At 43.1% G+C, this 17,081-nt stretch overlaps 10 protein-coding genes across 10 annotated transcripts; 5 read left to right on the top strand and 5 right to left on the bottom strand.

Annotated features, from left to right (window-relative positions):
- Positions 1–140: 140 nt before the first annotated feature.
- PHALS_04470 (b9 domain-containing protein 1) lies at positions 141–928 on the bottom strand (the record flags this gene model as incomplete). Its single annotated transcript, XM_024722281.1, has 3 exons — positions 141–560; positions 616–684; positions 746–928. 3 exons carry the CDS (start codon positions 926–928, stop codon positions 141–143), a joined length of 672 nt encoding a protein of 223 aa, XP_024573373.1.
- Positions 929–1,025: 97 nt separating this feature from the next.
- Positions 1,026–2,763, top strand: PHALS_04469 (SAP domain; the record flags this gene model as incomplete). The annotated part of the gene is made up of 2 exons (XM_024722280.1): positions 1,026–1,116; positions 1,232–2,763. 2 exons carry the CDS (start codon positions 1,026–1,028, stop codon positions 2,761–2,763), a joined length of 1,623 nt encoding a protein of 540 aa, XP_024573372.1.
- A 133-nt stretch (positions 2,764–2,896) lies between these two features.
- Positions 2,897–3,193, top strand: PHALS_04468 (transmembrane protein 258; the record flags this gene model as incomplete). The annotated part of the gene is made up of 2 exons (XM_024722279.1): positions 2,897–2,905; positions 2,978–3,193. 2 exons carry the CDS (start codon positions 2,897–2,899, stop codon positions 3,191–3,193), a joined length of 225 nt encoding a protein of 74 aa, XP_024573371.1.
- A 240-nt stretch (positions 3,194–3,433) lies between these two features.
- PHALS_04467 (5 ampactivated protein kinase subunit beta) lies at positions 3,434–4,601 on the bottom strand (the record flags this gene model as incomplete). Its single annotated transcript, XM_024722278.1, has 4 exons — positions 3,434–3,443; positions 3,503–3,595; positions 3,651–3,775; positions 3,855–4,601. 4 exons carry the CDS (start codon positions 4,599–4,601, stop codon positions 3,434–3,436), a joined length of 975 nt encoding a protein of 324 aa, XP_024573370.1.
- A 313-nt stretch (positions 4,602–4,914) lies between these two features.
- Positions 4,915–5,807, bottom strand: PHALS_04466 (uncharacterized protein; the record flags this gene model as incomplete). Its single annotated transcript, XM_024722277.1, has 4 exons — positions 4,915–5,293; positions 5,360–5,566; positions 5,638–5,722; positions 5,789–5,807. The coding sequence occupies 4 exons, from the start codon at positions 5,805–5,807 to the stop codon at positions 4,915–4,917; spliced, it is 690 nt and encodes a 229-aa protein (XP_024573369.1).
- Positions 5,808–5,989: 182 nt separating this feature from the next.
- On the top strand, positions 5,990–6,901 carry PHALS_04465 (microtubule associated protein eb1; the record flags this gene model as incomplete). Its single annotated transcript, XM_024722276.1, has 1 exon — positions 5,990–6,901. The coding sequence occupies one exon, from the start codon at positions 5,990–5,992 to the stop codon at positions 6,899–6,901; it is 912 nt and encodes a 303-aa protein (XP_024573368.1).
- A 503-nt stretch (positions 6,902–7,404) lies between these two features.
- PHALS_04464 (Uncharacterized conserved protein) lies at positions 7,405–8,025 on the top strand (the record flags this gene model as incomplete). The annotated part of the gene is made up of 3 exons (XM_024722275.1): positions 7,405–7,667; positions 7,734–7,786; positions 7,841–8,025. 3 exons carry the CDS (start codon positions 7,405–7,407, stop codon positions 8,023–8,025), a joined length of 501 nt encoding a protein of 166 aa, XP_024573367.1.
- Positions 8,026–8,067: 42 nt separating this feature from the next.
- Positions 8,068–10,530, bottom strand: PHALS_04463 (IQ motif, EF-hand binding site; the record flags this gene model as incomplete). Its single annotated transcript, XM_024722274.1, has 2 exons — positions 8,068–10,327; positions 10,388–10,530. 2 exons carry the CDS (start codon positions 10,528–10,530, stop codon positions 8,068–8,070), a joined length of 2,403 nt encoding a protein of 800 aa, XP_024573366.1.
- Positions 10,531–10,766: 236 nt separating this feature from the next.
- On the bottom strand, positions 10,767–12,143 carry PHALS_04462 (Leucine-rich repeat, ribonuclease inhibitor subtype; the record flags this gene model as incomplete). The annotated part of the gene is made up of 1 exon (XM_024722273.1): positions 10,767–12,143. The coding sequence occupies one exon, from the start codon at positions 12,141–12,143 to the stop codon at positions 10,767–10,769; it is 1,377 nt and encodes a 458-aa protein (XP_024573365.1).
- A 2,684-nt stretch (positions 12,144–14,827) lies between these two features.
- Positions 14,828–15,325, top strand: PHALS_04461 (uncharacterized protein; the record flags this gene model as incomplete). Its single annotated transcript, XM_024722272.1, has 1 exon — positions 14,828–15,325. One exon carries the CDS (start codon positions 14,828–14,830, stop codon positions 15,323–15,325), a length of 498 nt encoding a protein of 165 aa, XP_024573364.1.
- Positions 15,326–17,081: the final 1,756 nt, after the last annotated feature.

Genomic DNA, 17,081 nt, shown 5'->3' with positions numbered 1-17,081 from the left:
CGCCTGCCGAAAGCGTTGGGCGAGCATCATACTCCCCAAGCTTCCCGGGAGGGCGTTATCCCTAAATAATGAAGCAGATAATTAATTGTTATTTTTAATATGGTCTGTTCAAGTGAAGGTATATCTCGAGACCATCTTTTTTATGTGTATCCATACTGTTTCATTCCGTATGTAGCCACGTTTAACAAGACACGTACTTTGCCTGCAGATGTGACTCGTGTTACTTCGCGACTATCGCTTTGTGCTATGAATTTCGAGTCGAAGTATTCAGGCGGCGATCCCGTAAACCAGGCTACAAACTGCTGTATTCGCGATGACGATATCGGTCGAAAGAGCGGTACTTCAAGCCTCGAGCAGCCGGGTGTGACAGGGAATGCAATGGAGCCGTAGCCTCGCACTACGTCACGGCCCAGTCCATCGAGCCCGTATAGACTCAGCACCAAACGTGGCCAGCCGAACGGGTTGGTGCTTTTAAATGACACGTCAATTGGAAAATTCAAAAGGATCTCATCTTCATTACGACCCAGGTATGCAATTTGTGAAAGTCCATTCTCTGCTCCCTATAGTCAATACTTGGTCAACTTTTCTTGCATTCGATTGATATGAAAGACTTACATGAAGTACGCGCCAGTCAACACCATGGGTGATTGAATATCGACAGTACACGTTTGTGACACCCGGGTACTGTCAAAAAACAATATCTTAAGAACCTTGTAAAGACGATTTGAAACAGTCAGTAATATACATGCACGCTTTCGACTTCTCCTGAGCAAATAAGCTGAAATCCAGAGGCAGGTTGTGCCACTTGCATGGATAATGGCGTAGAAGTCTTTGTTTCTGGCATCTCATCATCATTGTTGTTAAGAATTCTTTCTTTTTTCAAGCGTAGCCGCTCTAGTGCCTTGGCAACAGCGTCATTAGTTGCCATTTTTGCTAGTGTGTCTTTTCAGCACGCGCAACATAAAAATGTAATGTTGCTCTGACTACTATCCCCCTCAAAATTTAAGGCCGACCACCCCTCACTTATGGCGGATCGGACAGTACTGGCGGACGAGCGAGCTTTGCGCCTCGAGCTCCAGGAGTTGACAAATAAGCGAGAGGCACTCAACAGCTCCAGTATGTTTTTTCGATATATTTGATAGATCTAGGACTTCAAGCGATGAATAAAAGCTCAATATTGCCGTGCGATCTTTCATCTGACTGCTCGTATGCGTCTTTGTATTCATTACAGAGCGTCGAGGTAGTGCAACTCCGAATGGACGTGTAGTTGGTCGTCGGAGTGTCTTTGATCGACTTGGCGGTGAGCCAAAAGCGCGCTCAGGAGGCACAGATCGACACATTCATCCTAAGGAAAGCAACAGTTGGGGTAATCCTTCAAGAAGGCGGGGAAAGCGCGATAATGAAGAGAATCGCCAAACTAGTGTCTTAAAAAAACAGAAATTGCATTCAGCTGTGACTAGACCTGATGGTTCTCATGATATAAAGGAGATGGATTCGAATGGCACTTCATCCTCAATTGTCTCCCCCTCTGCTTCCAGTGCTCATGCGCAGGAGCGAAAGCTACGCGCAGTTGCGCCGTATGCACAAAAAGACGGCATTGCGCGAAGTAAACGTATGTTTGGAGCACTAATGGGACATTTGGGCAAGGCAAAGCGGCAAATTGAGAAGGATACCAGTTTGTTTAAGCGCCAGGATACAAAACAGCAAGAGGCTGAACAAAAGGAGAAGATGCAGAGTCAATACTTGGAGAATCAGGCACGTTTTGAAGCTGAAGTGGATCGTCTAGAGGCGTCAATTGCACGGACTGAGCTTGATCGTAGCGAGGAAATTGCACGAGCTAAGTTGGAGCATTTGCAGACGATCCGGAAGGGTGAAAGTCAATCTAAATTTCTGCTTACGATCACTTCCCCGCCTATTTACTATCTTCCTGCAAAACACAGTGAAGAGACCAAGGAGCTCGTGGCAGCGTCGATGGAAGCTCACGAAGCCAAGACGAAAGCTAGTGGTCAGACTCATGAAGAAACAGTGCGCAAAACAGAAGCTGAGTATGCTTCGAAGCTCGAGACTCTACGGGATCAATTAGAAATTATCAAGAAGAAGAAAACCGCAAACGAGCAAGCGGCTAATACGAAAAAGGAAGATAAGTTAAATGATGACAATGAAGACATGAGTGATGGGAGCAAACCAGTAGCTGAGAAAGACGAGAGTGTAGGACAGCAACATGGTGATAATATGTCGGAAGGATCGAATCACGAATTGCAGATTGAGGCTGAAGACTTAAAGTTGGTCCGGCAGAGTTCTGTGTCAGACAAGGCACCCGATGGCAATTGTTCTAGAACGAGGAGAGAGGACAACGGGAAAGATGACAACGAAAAGAGTAGTGATCGGAAAGAAGAAATTCAGACCATGAACGATCACAGCAGGGCTCAAAGTGACTCATCAAATTCAAATTCTCATCGTGGAAAACAGGTTGAAAAAGCTGTAGATCAGAAAGAAGGGATGAATGAAAGCTCTCAGAAGTGTGATGAGGTTGCTAATAAGGTGCAGAGCGAACGCATAGAGCATCCAGATGCTGATGTTGTTTTAAACAACACTACAGAGATTGAATCGCCTGGCGTATCCTCAGATAAATCCACCGCATATGTTGCAAAGATGAAGGTAGCAGAGCTACGGTCAGAGCTACGAAAGCGCGGCCTCGATCCTAAAGGACTCAAGGTTACACTCGTGGAACGGCTTCAACAGGCAATTAGTGAAGACAAGTAAACTTTCGTATTTAAGCTGGGCATACACGATAATACACACCAGACTTTGATTCTGATTAAAAACCTCTATCACATAATACTTTTCCATTTCGATCCCATACGTGTCAATCTAAAATCTCAACACTTTGCGGACGATGGAAATCGTACGTGGTAAACAGAACGTAATCTTTGCTGTGTACATTGGTTAAATCTATGGTGGTTCTTTTGCGATACAGGAAATTCCGTATACGAGTCCAGTAAATCCAAAGCGCTACGGATTTCTCACGACCACACTCTTGCTAACGGGGCTCGTATTTATGGCGCTTTTCTTCACTCGCGCGGTAGCTCCCAAGAAAAATGCTTTAGTGGAGCTGGCTCTAGCATTAATTTCGGCTATGCTTTTGGGATTTGGCACTCTTTTCCTCCTCTTGTGGGCCGATCTCTACGTCTGAGCAGTTGACTCCTGCGCTATAGTGCCGATGGTCATATTTACGATAGAAGATGAAGGAAATGACAACACATGGATGAAGCAAAGTAGGAGGTTTTCATATAATTTGCATGCGAGATAATACTACAGTAAATGACAAGACGGCTTTGTGCTTTGTATTGTGCTGGTGCGCGAGTGAAAGGATCAAAACCAACACTAGCATCGTGCTGCTAAAGACTCTGCCGTTCCTAAGTTAAGCCATTTCCTAATGATGGCTGCGAATCAAAAAAGAGTTTTCTGTCTACTTCTTACTAAAGGAGCAAGACACGCGCACTGCATGCCTGATGCCGCGTCCAACACTTGGACCATTTGCGACGGTGGTCCCCCGACTACATAACTACCTGAAATGCCTTCTACAAAATATCCACTGTTCCACTTAGTTCGCGCCGGGCATGAGACTATAATAAACTGTAGTCACGAACTTTTGCTTGTAACGATTGGTGATACCAAGCACCATCATACCGTCCTTAATTGCTGTGCAGTAGAGGTGATTGAGGGCTACGTGCTGTGGCACAGGCAATAATCGGCCATCGACTGTCGGTGGAGCCTAATTAATATCACGTATGTAGCGAATACACAAAATCAGGAGCTAGCATTAAAATGTTCATTGATATAGCGTGCTTTACCTTGTTAAGAATAATGTGTCGCAAATGTGGTGGGAGTGGAGGAGGCTCTTTCGTGTATTCATCAATCTCGGGAATATACCGTGCATAAGGGTTGTCTGGGTCTTCATCATCACCCTGCAGTTGATTCTTGCCGTCAAAGTCGGAAAGTGGAGCGAATTCCGATACATCCACATAGTTATTCACGTTACCTTCCACATCTGCCATTGTGAGTTGATCCGGGGCAAATCGCCAGTCGTCGTCCACAACAAACTTGTACATGTGTTTGCCCCGTGTAAGGTTAGCAATATAGGTAAAATCATTACCGGACCGATGCATAGGGCACTGCTTGTCCCACCCATTAAACGTGCCTGTAATAAACACGTTGCGACCGCCATGCTCCCACTTAAAAACCATCGGCACAACGTCTTCTCTAGGTGGCACTGTAAGTTCCTCAGTCTGTGTATCATCTTCACTGCCTTGCTTACCATCCTTAACGTCCGAATGCTTTACATCAGACACTTCTCTATTTGCATATGACAAGGATGAGGAGGTCGGTGGGTCTACTTCCATGGCCTCAGTGCTATTCTGTTGGTTAACAAAGCTTGAAGAATTCTTTCCTTGCTTAGTACCATCGTAGTTACGACCTTGTTGCTGCTGCATCTGATTGTAGTACGGACGATGGTGTAGTGGGAACGCATACGGATCGTTCGGGTCTGCACCCAAGTTCTTGGGGTTAGCGTCGCCTGACTTGCTGCTGGCGCTGCCCATCGTACCTAAAACGCTGCTACTTCCTCTGCTGAAGACTAGGGCTCTCACTCCAGTTTGATTGTCTCACGTAGCAGATCACGAACACTGGCGTAACTCAATCGATGTTGTTGATAACTACAATTCTGACCTTCTCTCCTGTACAAAGCACAAAGAGCCTCTTTGAAAGAGACACATAAATCCGTACAGAAGCACCTGCGACGCATCAACAGATTACGGTTGCACGAACGTTGCGCCAGCCTTTTCTCTTCGAGCAACAGCACAGAATATAATAATATAGAGCTCAAAAATTATAAATTTTACTTTATAGCTATGCTCATAAGTCAGGATCAATCTCAGGAATAACTGTTGATGACTGCATGCTCTGGTAAAGCGAAGACTTCAGGGACGACTGTACCAAAGTCTGTGGCGAAAAGGGAAACTTTTCTGTCGCAAACGTGAACGTTGCGGGACGTATATACGCTGGTGTTAGTGGAAGCTTCATCTTCTGTGCAGAACTTTGGTCCTCGTCGTCATTATCTAATACTGCAAATACGTTACTTCCGCAATATTCTGACTGCATCCGTTGAGTATTGCACACTTGCTTATTTGAATTTACAACTGGTGCATCCTTTGGAGCCTCTAGCGCCGATATAAATCCAGGAAAGCCGTCCACTTCACGCGGAGCCGGTGCTGATTGTACAGAAGTTAAATTTCTATGGCAAATGAGCGTTGCGTTAGCAATGGGGACATTTTCCAAGAATTTGACGCTTATTGCTTACAGCTGAAAAGTGGGAGCTGCCATTACAAAATTTGTAGTTGCTACTGCAGAAGCTTTAGGGATTAATCCAGACCGTCGCGCCTTCTTAGCTTTCATACGCTCGTCAAAATTGCGATAAACATCGGAAGCTGAAGCCGAGCGCTTTGCCATCTTAGCTTTGCGTTTGCTGCTATGCGGGTCGCTTCTGTCTAGTCCTATGACACCAGTTCTGCGAGAAAGCAAGAAGCATAACGAGAATTCAGATACGATTAGTACAATTGCTAAATACTACATACGCACCTCTTTTTTTGTTTCTTTAGCGCCTTGAACATACCCCCCTTTTTAAGCTTTATGCCTTTGCCGGTATTAGCTCTTAATATTAAGTCTGCATCCATGCGTATCCATTACATTAGATATTGTGCAATCAAACGTAGAGCCGTAGGTGACGCACCTCCTTTCTTCTTGGCCATGGCTTTCGGGATTTAACATGTGTACATTAAGTCGCCTTACATCTATTTAAACGTTCCCAATACATTTCTTAACATATTCTCCAATTTAAGTAAATGTTATCCGGCTATACGTCATTTAAAAGATAAATGCAATACCGACACTTCACCAAAACCCACCTTGCAATCCTACAACCGGTGTTGCGATGGCTGACCAGAGCATGAGCCTCATGGACGGCACGTACTTCGTGGGACGTAAGGAAATTTTGGACTGGATCAACACGTTGTGCGGTATCTCGCTTTCCAAAGTTGAGCAGACGTGCACTGGGGCCGTCGCGTGCCAGATCTTGGACGCCATGTACCCTGGCAAAGTACAAATGAGCAAAGTGGACTGGTCAGCAAACAAAGACTATGAATACATTCAGAATTATAAAGTGCTTCAGAAGGCTTTCATGCAACTAAAGATTGATAAACACGTTGAGGTTGATCGTCTCGTGCGTGGGAAATACCAAGACAATCTTGAGTTTATGCAATGGTTTAAAGCCTTTTATGAACGCAATGCATCTGGTCAGCCGTATGACCCCGTGGCACAACGAGAAAAAGGAAAAGGTGGCGCACAGTATACGCAAAAGTATGGCGGTACCTCAGCGGCTGGTCCAGCGGTGCCACTGCGTCGAAAAGTGGGCGCCGCAACTACTTCAAGAGTCGGACGGACGCCACCGGGAGCACCAACAGCTGCACGAGCTGGAAGAACCTCGACTGGAGCTTCACGACGTCCGATTGGGACGACGACGATGACCGCACAAATAGAAGTTGACACTGAAGCGGCTGTTGCAGCGGCCACTGCTCCACTAGAAAAGGAATTGGAGGAACTTACGGCTACAAATGAAGCACTGACGAATGAAGGCGGAGAATTGCGTGCGATGGTCGAAAGCTTAGAAAAAGAGCGTGACTTTTACTTCAACAAACTTCGGGAAGTGGAGATTATGTTGCAGTCGGCAGAAAATTCCGAAGCGAATCCTCTGGCACAGTCGATTTTCAAAGTGCTGTACGCAACGGAAGACGAGGGAGGAGAGGACGAACAAGTGGCGGAGGAGCCGCAGGATGAGCAGATGTAGACGACGAGATGATTAATTCTGCTTAACAGGGAAGTCATCAAAATAATCAAAGAAGAGTGGAAATGGTGCTGATTTGTGTGTCAACTGATTGGCGCCTTAATAAATACTACGGATGATTGCACATTTGTTGTCGGGATATCAAACAAAACCATTGACATGATTTTACTAGACGTTTGAGTACTCATTAATTCCCATTTGCTGGAATCCCAGGATTTTATTGGATACTTTAATAGCTACAGACAAATGAAAGTTTTCACTTGTATTATCATGTATTGCATTTACAATGTCCACGGTCTTAAGTCATGCTGGACATTTATCGTTTTGCTGACGAAAGGTCCTGATGAGTGTTTTTTTTTAAGTAGTGTCGCGATGTTTCAATATATGGGACGCACGTGAGTCGCATGCGAAAGTCTAATTTGTCGCGATTTTATACTCGTGAAGAGTCTATATCTTCGAAACTGTTTTTTTTTTCATGTTCCAAACTTTTAGCCATTTTCGTGGCTATGGAAACCAAAGATTATAAGGACGATAAGGCTGAAGACAAACGTCATATCAGAGCTTTCAGTGAAGCTAAAAGTTATGCAGGACACGAAAAGGCAAGTGCTAAGGACGACGACGAAAGCAGCGCGGAAATACCGGAAAGCGATCTAGTCGATAAGGTCATCACATACTTTTTCGAAAACGATGATTTTGCACATTCTTTCGAGACTTTTGCCGAACGCCATTGTCATGTTTTTGATCTGAACAGCGATGAAATGAAACTTGAGTATGTGAGCCTGAAAATCAATGTGGATGAGCAAAAGGACTAAGTTTCACGAATAAATGCTTGCAGGTACACGGATATCTATAACAAATTTCTCGCTCTTTTTGAAACAAAACTTGAAGGTGATGACAATAAAGAAAAATAAATAACTGCATTGGCTTACATTTGTCTGGCAGCGTATATCCAATCTCAGGGAGCAACTGTGCATGAGTTTTACAATCTTGTGCGCCATGCTTACAAGGTCGATCGTGAATCCGGAACTGTATTGTGCTCTGAGATTCTCGTTGCCACTGCCGACTTTGACGTGTTTGTGCAAATGATGCGTCAAACCAAAGAGACTTCACTGCTCCGCAAGAGATAGAATCAGCGTGACTCCTTATAAATACTTAATCAAATACATCTATCATCGTTCTGCCATTGTTTGTTTTCGTAGTCGCTCTACCAGTGATGGCAATTTCACCTTTGGCTTCTTTTTTGAAGAGGTAGTGACTGACCATGAGATAAAATTTGTCGTTTTCTGAACTTCTTTAGCCGAGCTACTGCTCTGGTTATTTCCATTCTGAACACTACTTGAAGTCGGAGGCTTGCGCTGCAGTAATTTTGAAACCCGATAGATTGGATCTCGCTGGCGTTGGCGCTCTAGTCGGGATTGTTGCTGGTACTGCTTTACACGCTTCATCTTATTCCACAAGGTTGCTGCCAAATGTGGTTCTTTTAACGGGATGTCAACATCAGATCGAGGTAATAATCTCACTTTGTTGTCGATGTCGTGACTACAATTTCCGTCAAAATGTTTAGTTTTCGATGAATATTGTTCTTGGATGATTACTGGAAGTACGGGATCTTCCCACCCATCGGTCAATTCAGGTGGAAGCTGAAGAAAATTTTCTATATCCACACCATCCATCACAAGTTCATCGTCATTCGTTCCAAAATCGATGGCAAGCGCTAATGCATGAGCATACTTTCGTCGCACGTGAAAACCACGAAAAGCGGATTGTACGCAAAGAGCTGCCCCATGAGCCTCCGCTGTCTCATAAACCTTTTGCTCAACAATCTCCTCCTCATCATCTTCACAAGCTACATGCGGTTCATTATCAATTTCTTCCTCAAGACAAAGAACAGCCATGTTCTCTTGCCCTTTACATCGATACAATTGATACCATGTTTGAATTTTTTCTGCGGCCTTCTCTGCAACCTCCATTCGCACACGATTCCAAGTAATTTCGTGCTCAAGCCACATCTTCCATTCTGTATAAAATGCTTCAACTTGATGTCGTTTTAATACGCGTCCAAGTCGTTGCAAGGCTGACGATATCGCTAGAAGACTTCGTTCGCACTCTTGTCTCTTGGCTTCAATTTGATAATTCCACGCAATACGAGTACGCAATTCTTCTTGATTCATGAAAAAGCGTGCGTGATTTTCGTTTTGTTGTTGTTGAAGTCGCAAATGTGCAATGAAAGCCCATCCAGCGCGTGATTGGATCTCTTCCATCTGCATGCTCTTGCAACGCGTTAATTGCCGACATCTCTCCTCCTCTTCATATCGGATGCATGTTTCAATATCCTTTGACAGTAAATCTTCCGCAGTCATCCCAATTCGATTTCTATCACGCTCTTGCTGCTCATATAACAGACGTTTTTCGACACTCACACGTCGTGCCCTGGCTTCTTCTGCTCGCATTTCTACGCACTCGCGGAGCTCTCGTTTATTCTCTTGCTCTCGAGCTTTTTGTCGACGTGTGTGAAAATTAACCAAAGCAATTAACACTAGCGCAAAGCAATTCTGAGCCACAATCTTTTGTCTTTGTTGTGATATCCAGATCCGATGCTTTTCAGCTTGATCTTCGGCTTTCATCAAACACTCTTCTCTTCGCACACAAACAATTTCAAAAGCAAATCTTTGCGAATCTTTATCAGCCAACGTCATCAACACGCGCTCCTCAACTTCACGCTCCGCAGCAGCAACTCGTCGACAACGAATTTCTTCGAGAGCTAATTGAGACCGCTCATGGGCCTCCTGACGTAGCATCGCTGCATTTTTCTCTTGACTTTGAAATTCTTCTTCAAAACAGAGTAACAATTTTGCTGTCTCTGCGTGTTCTGTTTCGACTCGCGCCTGAGCCGTTAAACGCCTCGTTATTCGAATTTCATGTTGCATTGCGATAGCTTTAAGCTTTGCTTGCTTTACTTGATCGAGTGCATTTCGTTCTTCTTCAGAAATTGCTAAGGAAGATATATCAGTTGGTAACGTTTGAAGGTCTTGATCCGAATCCAAAATCGAGCGCGGTGAAATTCGAACAGGTTCATCAGAAACAAAATGCGTCAAATTCTCACAAATGGCATTTGAAGTGACTTGTAAGTCGTCATCACGCTCTTTTTTCAAAACATCGATCTCGCTACGCAGTGTGTCATGACTTTCAATCTCATTAATAGTCTGATGAGGAACAGCAGGGGCATTGCAGCGTGTTTGAACTACTAATCTATCAGTGTCTCTCTCATTCACTTTCTGTTCATGTTGCGTTTTTTCGTCAATTGTAGCATCTAGATAAGATGCACGTAGCTCGTGCAAGTTTTCGTGGCATGGTTTATAGAATTCACAGTCATTTCGCTCAAGGCTTTCTAGCAATAGCTTCCAACTTGTGGAAATCGTTTCGTTATGACTGTGTAAAAAGCCCTTCGTTACTCGCGTTAGCACCGTGTCAAGATCCAAGCGAACGTACTCGAACTTATCATCGACAATTGTATCGTTAAAATTGCCGTCATCGAGCCAAACATCGTCAGCGGTCAACTCATCCAACTCTGAAGCCAACTCTTGTTCAAGTAATCGTCGTTCACTCTCGTCTTTGTCGTTTTGATCAATCATCTCTATCTCAAGTAATGAATATTAGTACGTCAACGTCAACTGCCAATGCAGTATGCTCATTGCATCTGAGGACCACCTTAAGTGGTGTGGCGAAAACAAAGTCTTGGAAATCAAATGTACAAGTTCTAATTTAAGCGTCGTGATCGTTTCTGAATCAATCTTGTTAAATAAAACAATAGACTCATACAAAACTATTGAAACCTATCAAATTTGTCGACAGTGACAAGATCTTTGTGCTAATAGTGCTCTTCATCCATTCTGTCTTCAGTAATCTGGTCAACATCGGCAACAACATCCCCCTCTGTAGCAACAAAATCTTTTCGAGAGCACAATGCAATTGTAATGGCGTGTAAGCCGTCGCACGTGATAAAATTCTCTTGAAGCTTTAGACTTCGTAGTCCTGCAAGTCCTAGCATACAAAAGTGATCGCTATCGAGCGATAAAGCCTCCCAGCTCTCATCCATATCTACCATGCTCAAATCTGTCACTGAAACATCAAGTAGATCCGCTAGAGCAAATGCGTCCGTATTGCTCAAGATATTGCGACTCAAGTCAAGTACTCGCAGCTCACTAAACGTTTCAATGGCTTCCAGCAATGCGCGACAACCAGATTCACCCATGAAATTGTTTCGCACCGTTAGCGTCTGTAGACGCTCAAAAAACGAAATGTGGGTCTCAAACAAATCAGCAATTTGACTAATCCCGCAGTCCCCAAGAAAGGTCGCGTCAAGCACCAAATGTTGCAATGGGTTTCTAAAGTTTGTATGTAGATTTGTCAGTGATCGAAGCAACACAATCACGGCGTCACTTTCGGTGGCAAAATGAAATGGAGCCACTAATTCCAATCTCTCAAGCAAAAGACATGCTCCAGCTTCCAGTGCGTTGGCAACTGCACAAACGACGTAGTAGCCATACGAAGCCGTCGTTAATGTTGTTTTCTCGTTCGAAGCTAATGCTCGCGGAAAGACGACGCCTGCTTTGACATTTAATTGATTCGCTTGATTTGAAATTCGTAGACTTGTTAAGTTCTTGCATTCTAAAATTATTGTATTTAGTCCATTCACTTGATCCTTTCGAGCAATTGTGCTTGAAATCGACCCAATGTCGAGATGTAAAGATTTGACCAACGACGGTGCATGCAAGTACAAGAACTTGTTGACGCTACGAGATCTTAAAATATCCATTCCATCTAGAAAACTGTAAACTTGTTGCAACAAGTCGATATTGCTATCAAATACACAGTTTGTAGCTTTATAGATGCGGCAATTGTCTTCACAGATTTCTATTCGCGACCTCGTTCGCTTGCACGAGCGAGTTGTATCACTTGGCTCCAAATCTGAACACTTTCGCTTGTAGTGGGTCACAAGACTTTGAACGCGTCTCTCGAGTGATGGCTGGTGAAGATACTCACTTAGCGAACCGGCACAATGGTACAACATCCACTCAAGGCGTTGCAAAAGTGACGGATGGGTACTCGTGTCCTGCAGGATCGGATGGTGCTGTGCTAAAGCTGGATGGCTACGTAGACGCGTCATCATGAGTTTTCGAACTTGAACGTCAGTAGGATCATGCCAGTTTAAAGTTGTAGCAAACGAGGAAGCAGTCGAATTCATGGAGAAAACAAATCCTGTAGTTGACTTTTGGGTAAAACGAGAATGAAACGATAAAGAGGCGACGACGAAATCGTGTATAATGGGATTACGACGGTACAGAGTCGTGCACGCGACGAGACGAGGTATCAGAAATCGTCGGATCTTTTTCTTTTTTGCCTGAAATATTTTGCTTGAATGATTCAGTAGAGAAAACGTTCGTGGGAATTGTATCGCAACAAACAAGGTCCAGTATCACTTCACGCTCATTTAAGGAGGAAATCCTTTAGACTTGTATGAAATTAGTTTGTGACGACTGGACAAATGCTCAACGACATTATCAATGCTTATCATTGAGCTGATTATGTCAGAGCAAGATTTTTTTTTTAATACTAGTGGTCTTGTACATAACGGGTAGGATTACCTAAGCATTTCTGTGATACTGAACATTTTTTTCTTGAATGACGTATCATCCTTTGTGAAATTTTAAGCTTCTCCTGCGACGATAGTGCAACTGGACTGAAGTAACCGAAATAAAATATTCCAGTGATCGCAAATATGACGTTAAGTTGCTAGATATTAACAGAATATTTAGCACAATGCTTCTACTGCAAATTATGTATTCACTATCTCCGAATCAAACTCATGATTATTTTCAGATCTACACATTCAACATGATTTGTTCTTTCTTTACCCGACACCAACCTACCAAATTCCTACTTACGGGTAATCTCATACATGTATACACTAGACGTCTCCTCAATAGCGTTGCATAAATTTGCGGAAGGAATAGACGATATTGTTTGTACATTCACAACAGCAACAAAATACCCCATAGATGCAGTAATTAATCCATATATTCTGCAACCGTACTTGACGATGACGTATGCAATACTCAAGTGGACTAAATTCCAAGTACAGGTGTTGCTACCGAACCAGACAACAGTGATCATATAATACCTTACCTACTAAGTTATAATTTAGTGTTAAATTTCATCAAAATCTCAGAATATGCAGCTTTTGAAACGCCTGTAAGGCCCACTTTCGAAATGATATCTCTTATAATTGGGCACACATGGATTCACCACAATTACACCGCGTCAAGGTTTGAGTGGGCCATAATCTCTTTTAACGGTCTGTTGGTATTGAGTATGGAATTCTTTAGTATGTGACAAGAATGGGCGACGTCTGTGCCACTGTACTTAAAAACTTAAACGTTAATTCAAGAGGAACGTTGATTTAACTGACGCCGCCAAACTTACAAGTCCATTGTCTTGAGCGCTTTCATCAAATATCATCGCGACTGCACTAAGCTGTCTAATGCTTGGACGAGAGAATCGGAGATGTCAAATTTGCTTTCGATAATATCGTCTTTACGTTACGTACGAATATGCTAGTACAAATATCCGAACTCGTCTTCATCTAGATCGATTGACTGTTCAGGGCCATTATGCATTCAATAACGTACTTCGAAGTTCAACTACTGTGCTCGCAAAGTGGATTCTGTAACCATAGATGATTTTGATATATACTTCGCTGCTTGACGGTAAATCCGTTTTGTTTAATGCATCTACGGCATTTTACCGTCTTGATTCGGCAAGATTCTCCAACCATCCGTTCTAAATTTAATGAATAGACTATGCTGGCTAAGCATTACACAACTGAATGTATAGGCTTTCTTAGAACATTTAGTGGTTATATTTGCTCTATATACCTGCCATCTTCACAGCCGTCGGCTTGTCACGTTCATCATCTGCAAGCAATACACATTTGTCAACTACGATTTTACCATACGTAATATTATAAACGTAGTTGAGCATGACTCATATGTCGTGTACATATGTCATTAGCATTTGGCACAGGTTCTCATCTCTAATTTGCTGACACATCAAACATTTTGTGGGGATAACGTACATACCTATATTTGTGTGATCATTTGATGGTTTGCTGAAAAACTTTACCTCTTGGTGCAGAGTACATACCAGATACTCATTGTTTTTGAAAAGATATGAATTTGGCGTGAAACGCTTCACATATTTCAGCATCTTACAAACCAAATTGCATCCGCTGAATTGCCTTTTCACAAATCATCATGATCCAGGAATCCTCCCCTACCAACAATTGACATTAAAGTTCCAATTACTGCGTATTAGCTTTCTGTGTTAAACAGAGTTTATTCAGAGGAAGCACATAGTGGCAATTTAACTCGCAAAGTTGTAGCTCAATATTACGGCTTGAACAGCTTAAAAAAACTTCTGAAATTGTGCATAGTAATAGCAAGTATCGCAAAGATAGCTTTGCTTTGATGTTTTTATACTCTTTGCTTGACTGTTACAACTGTCTAAGTGGTAATCGTGTATAGGGTGTAGCCCCATCTCTTCACACAGCTAAAATTATGTTGCAATGTATAAATACTTTGATCCGGCACTGATTCTACCATCACAAAATTTTAAATAAAGGCATGATTCAAACGCCTAAGAACCTTAAAAGTCGTTGAAGTTCAGCTCACGGGGCTAGGCGAAATTGTTCTTTAGGCGTAGGGATTCAATATGATTCGCCAGATTAATTATTTTTACTACAATTAACTTAAATAAACTTAAATTAGTTTAAAACATCCCTTCGAGGAGTCGGGCACCCTCGTCTCCATGACCAAATTTTGTCATTGTCTAATTTTCTTCAGGCTGCGCACTAGAAACACATAACTAAGAATGGTGTCTTCTCCTCAATCATCGTCAACTTTGGATGCATTAGCTCCTCCCTTCTACCCGTCCATGACTTGGCTGCCTACAATTACGGACGACTACTATTTGAAGCGTCCGCATTCACCAGGAAAGTCAGGCTTCGTTATAGCTGACCATGTGGAGACTTTTTTTGAAATTCCGGATGAGGAACTGTTTGATCCTGCGTACTACCCACTGACCGCAACTGAGATGCTGGAATTAGAGCAGGTGGACGAGATCAATGAAATTCTTGCCGAGCTGGATTTGATGGAGAGCCACCAAGAATTGCATTACAAGCTCAGCGAGAAGACGCGTGATCTCCGCTCTGGATCGGACGTGGATGCTGAGATTTACAGCATGATGGCAAAGACATCCAAGGCGAAGAGTTATTCTGCAAAGCCACAAAGTCATTGTCATAACAAAAACAACTTTTTTGCGAAGAGAAACGTACGCCCGCTATTGCACCAACCCCGCTCGGTGAATTAGAGTCTCCGTCAGTCGATTTCGCGACTATCGGTGGCATCATTATGTAGGCAACGGAGTGAGTGAACAATGCGATAAAGGAATGTGGTATGTTGGTGAAGAGGCACAAGCAACTATCCGAATTCGCTTTCCATCGGATTTAAACGATAAAAACAACCATCTAGCTATTTGGAGCTTGAGCGTGCTTTTCGGGTGCGTGTGAGCTCGCAAAGCGCATAATCAGCATACATCTCGTGCTACGTCGTCGACAAAAGTGTATGTGGTTTCGACTACCACCTTTTGTTGTCAGAACAGATCTAAAATATTGAGGATAAGGAAGGAAGAAGGGCATAAATATGAACAAAAAGCGTTAAGTGACGTGACGATGGCAATGAGGTTACAGGTCACTCACGCAGTACGAGTGTATTTCTCTAGAAAAATTATAATAATGTAAGATGGAGCGAATTTGAAGTACGTTTTGCATTAAAGATCGTCAATTTTCTTATGAGTGATTTTTATTGCAGATACTTGTGCATCGTAGCAGTCACTCTTTGATGCCCTCTTATATTTGCACAGACTGTAGAAACTTACAGCTGCAAGACTCTTTGCCAACTTTGATTTGAGTAACACGGAAGCCAGTTTTGCCTTACTTGAGTCATAGCAAAGATGGCTAGGGCGCTACCGGTACACGCACTGTGATAATAAAAACGTAACCTCTTTTATCTGCTTGGTATGACGGGTATATTTCAGTGGGATTGCCGTGCACCTTGCACAGAGAACGCTTTGACTCTATAGTCCGCGTATACAATGCAAAGAGGTAAAGCTCATACACTCATCCAGAAGCGGGACCGAAAATGATGTATACCGGGAACTCTTCTTAAATATTGTTCATTTGCGCCGATATTTTGGTATTTCTAGATGCTTACGCAGCTCAAAAGCGTTATTGCAAATATCATTCAGTTGTACAGAATGCATTCCGCATAATTGCACAGAAGTGTAAGGTACAACCCCAATATTACAATAAATACCTCGCTCCCATTTATAGTAGTGAGCCATCCGTTTTGATAATTGTAGGCATTAGTAGGATGTTACAGTGCTCATTAGGTTCCCGGTCTGCTACTATTGTATCGACAAACTTGGTGCTCTTAAGTTTTGAGAGTCGAGAGGATGAGAAGGAGACTTTTGACGGAGAGTGAAAAATGGAAAAAGTAATTGACTCCTACTTATGCTGTTTGAAATGACTGGTTGCTACGCGCTCTAGAATGAATGGTTCCTAGCCTACTCTTAAACTTAGGCGTAACCTTCTTCAACCTCAACCTGATGCTGGTTCTGATCCTTGATCACGTCAAAGTGACAAACCTTGCTGACTTCAACACTCTTCCTCGACGGGGAGTTCCGGATGTTGGACTTGTCTAACAGGAGTTCAAACTGCTTCGTCGATATTGGCTTCGTTAGGAAGTCGGCAAGTTGTAACTTGGTCTCGATATACTTGAGCTCAATCGACTTGGTCTACACTTATTCGCGGACGAAGTTGTAGCGGATGTCGATATGTTTCGCGCGACTCTGATACCCGTTGTCCTTCGCAATGGCGATCGCGCTCTGATTATCTTCGTTGATGACAACCGGGTAGTCGATGTTGATCTTCATCTCATGGAGCAGATTCGTCATCCAGAGTATTTCTTGGGTACAGAGCGTCAGAGCCACGTACTCGACTTCAGCCGTGCTCAATGAGACACTTGCTTGTAACTTTGACTTGAAAATGACCGGGGAATTATTGATA

The sequence above is a fragment of the Plasmopara halstedii genome, assembly GCF_900000015.1.
Source record: "Plasmopara halstedii genome assembly, contig: Scaffold_262, whole genome shotgun sequence".
NCBI classification, from domain to species: Eukaryota; Oomycota; class Peronosporomycetes; order Peronosporales; family Peronosporaceae; genus Plasmopara; species Plasmopara halstedii.
The sequence above is the reverse complement of the archived record's forward strand: the minus strand, read 5'-3'. Positions and strand labels throughout refer to the sequence as shown.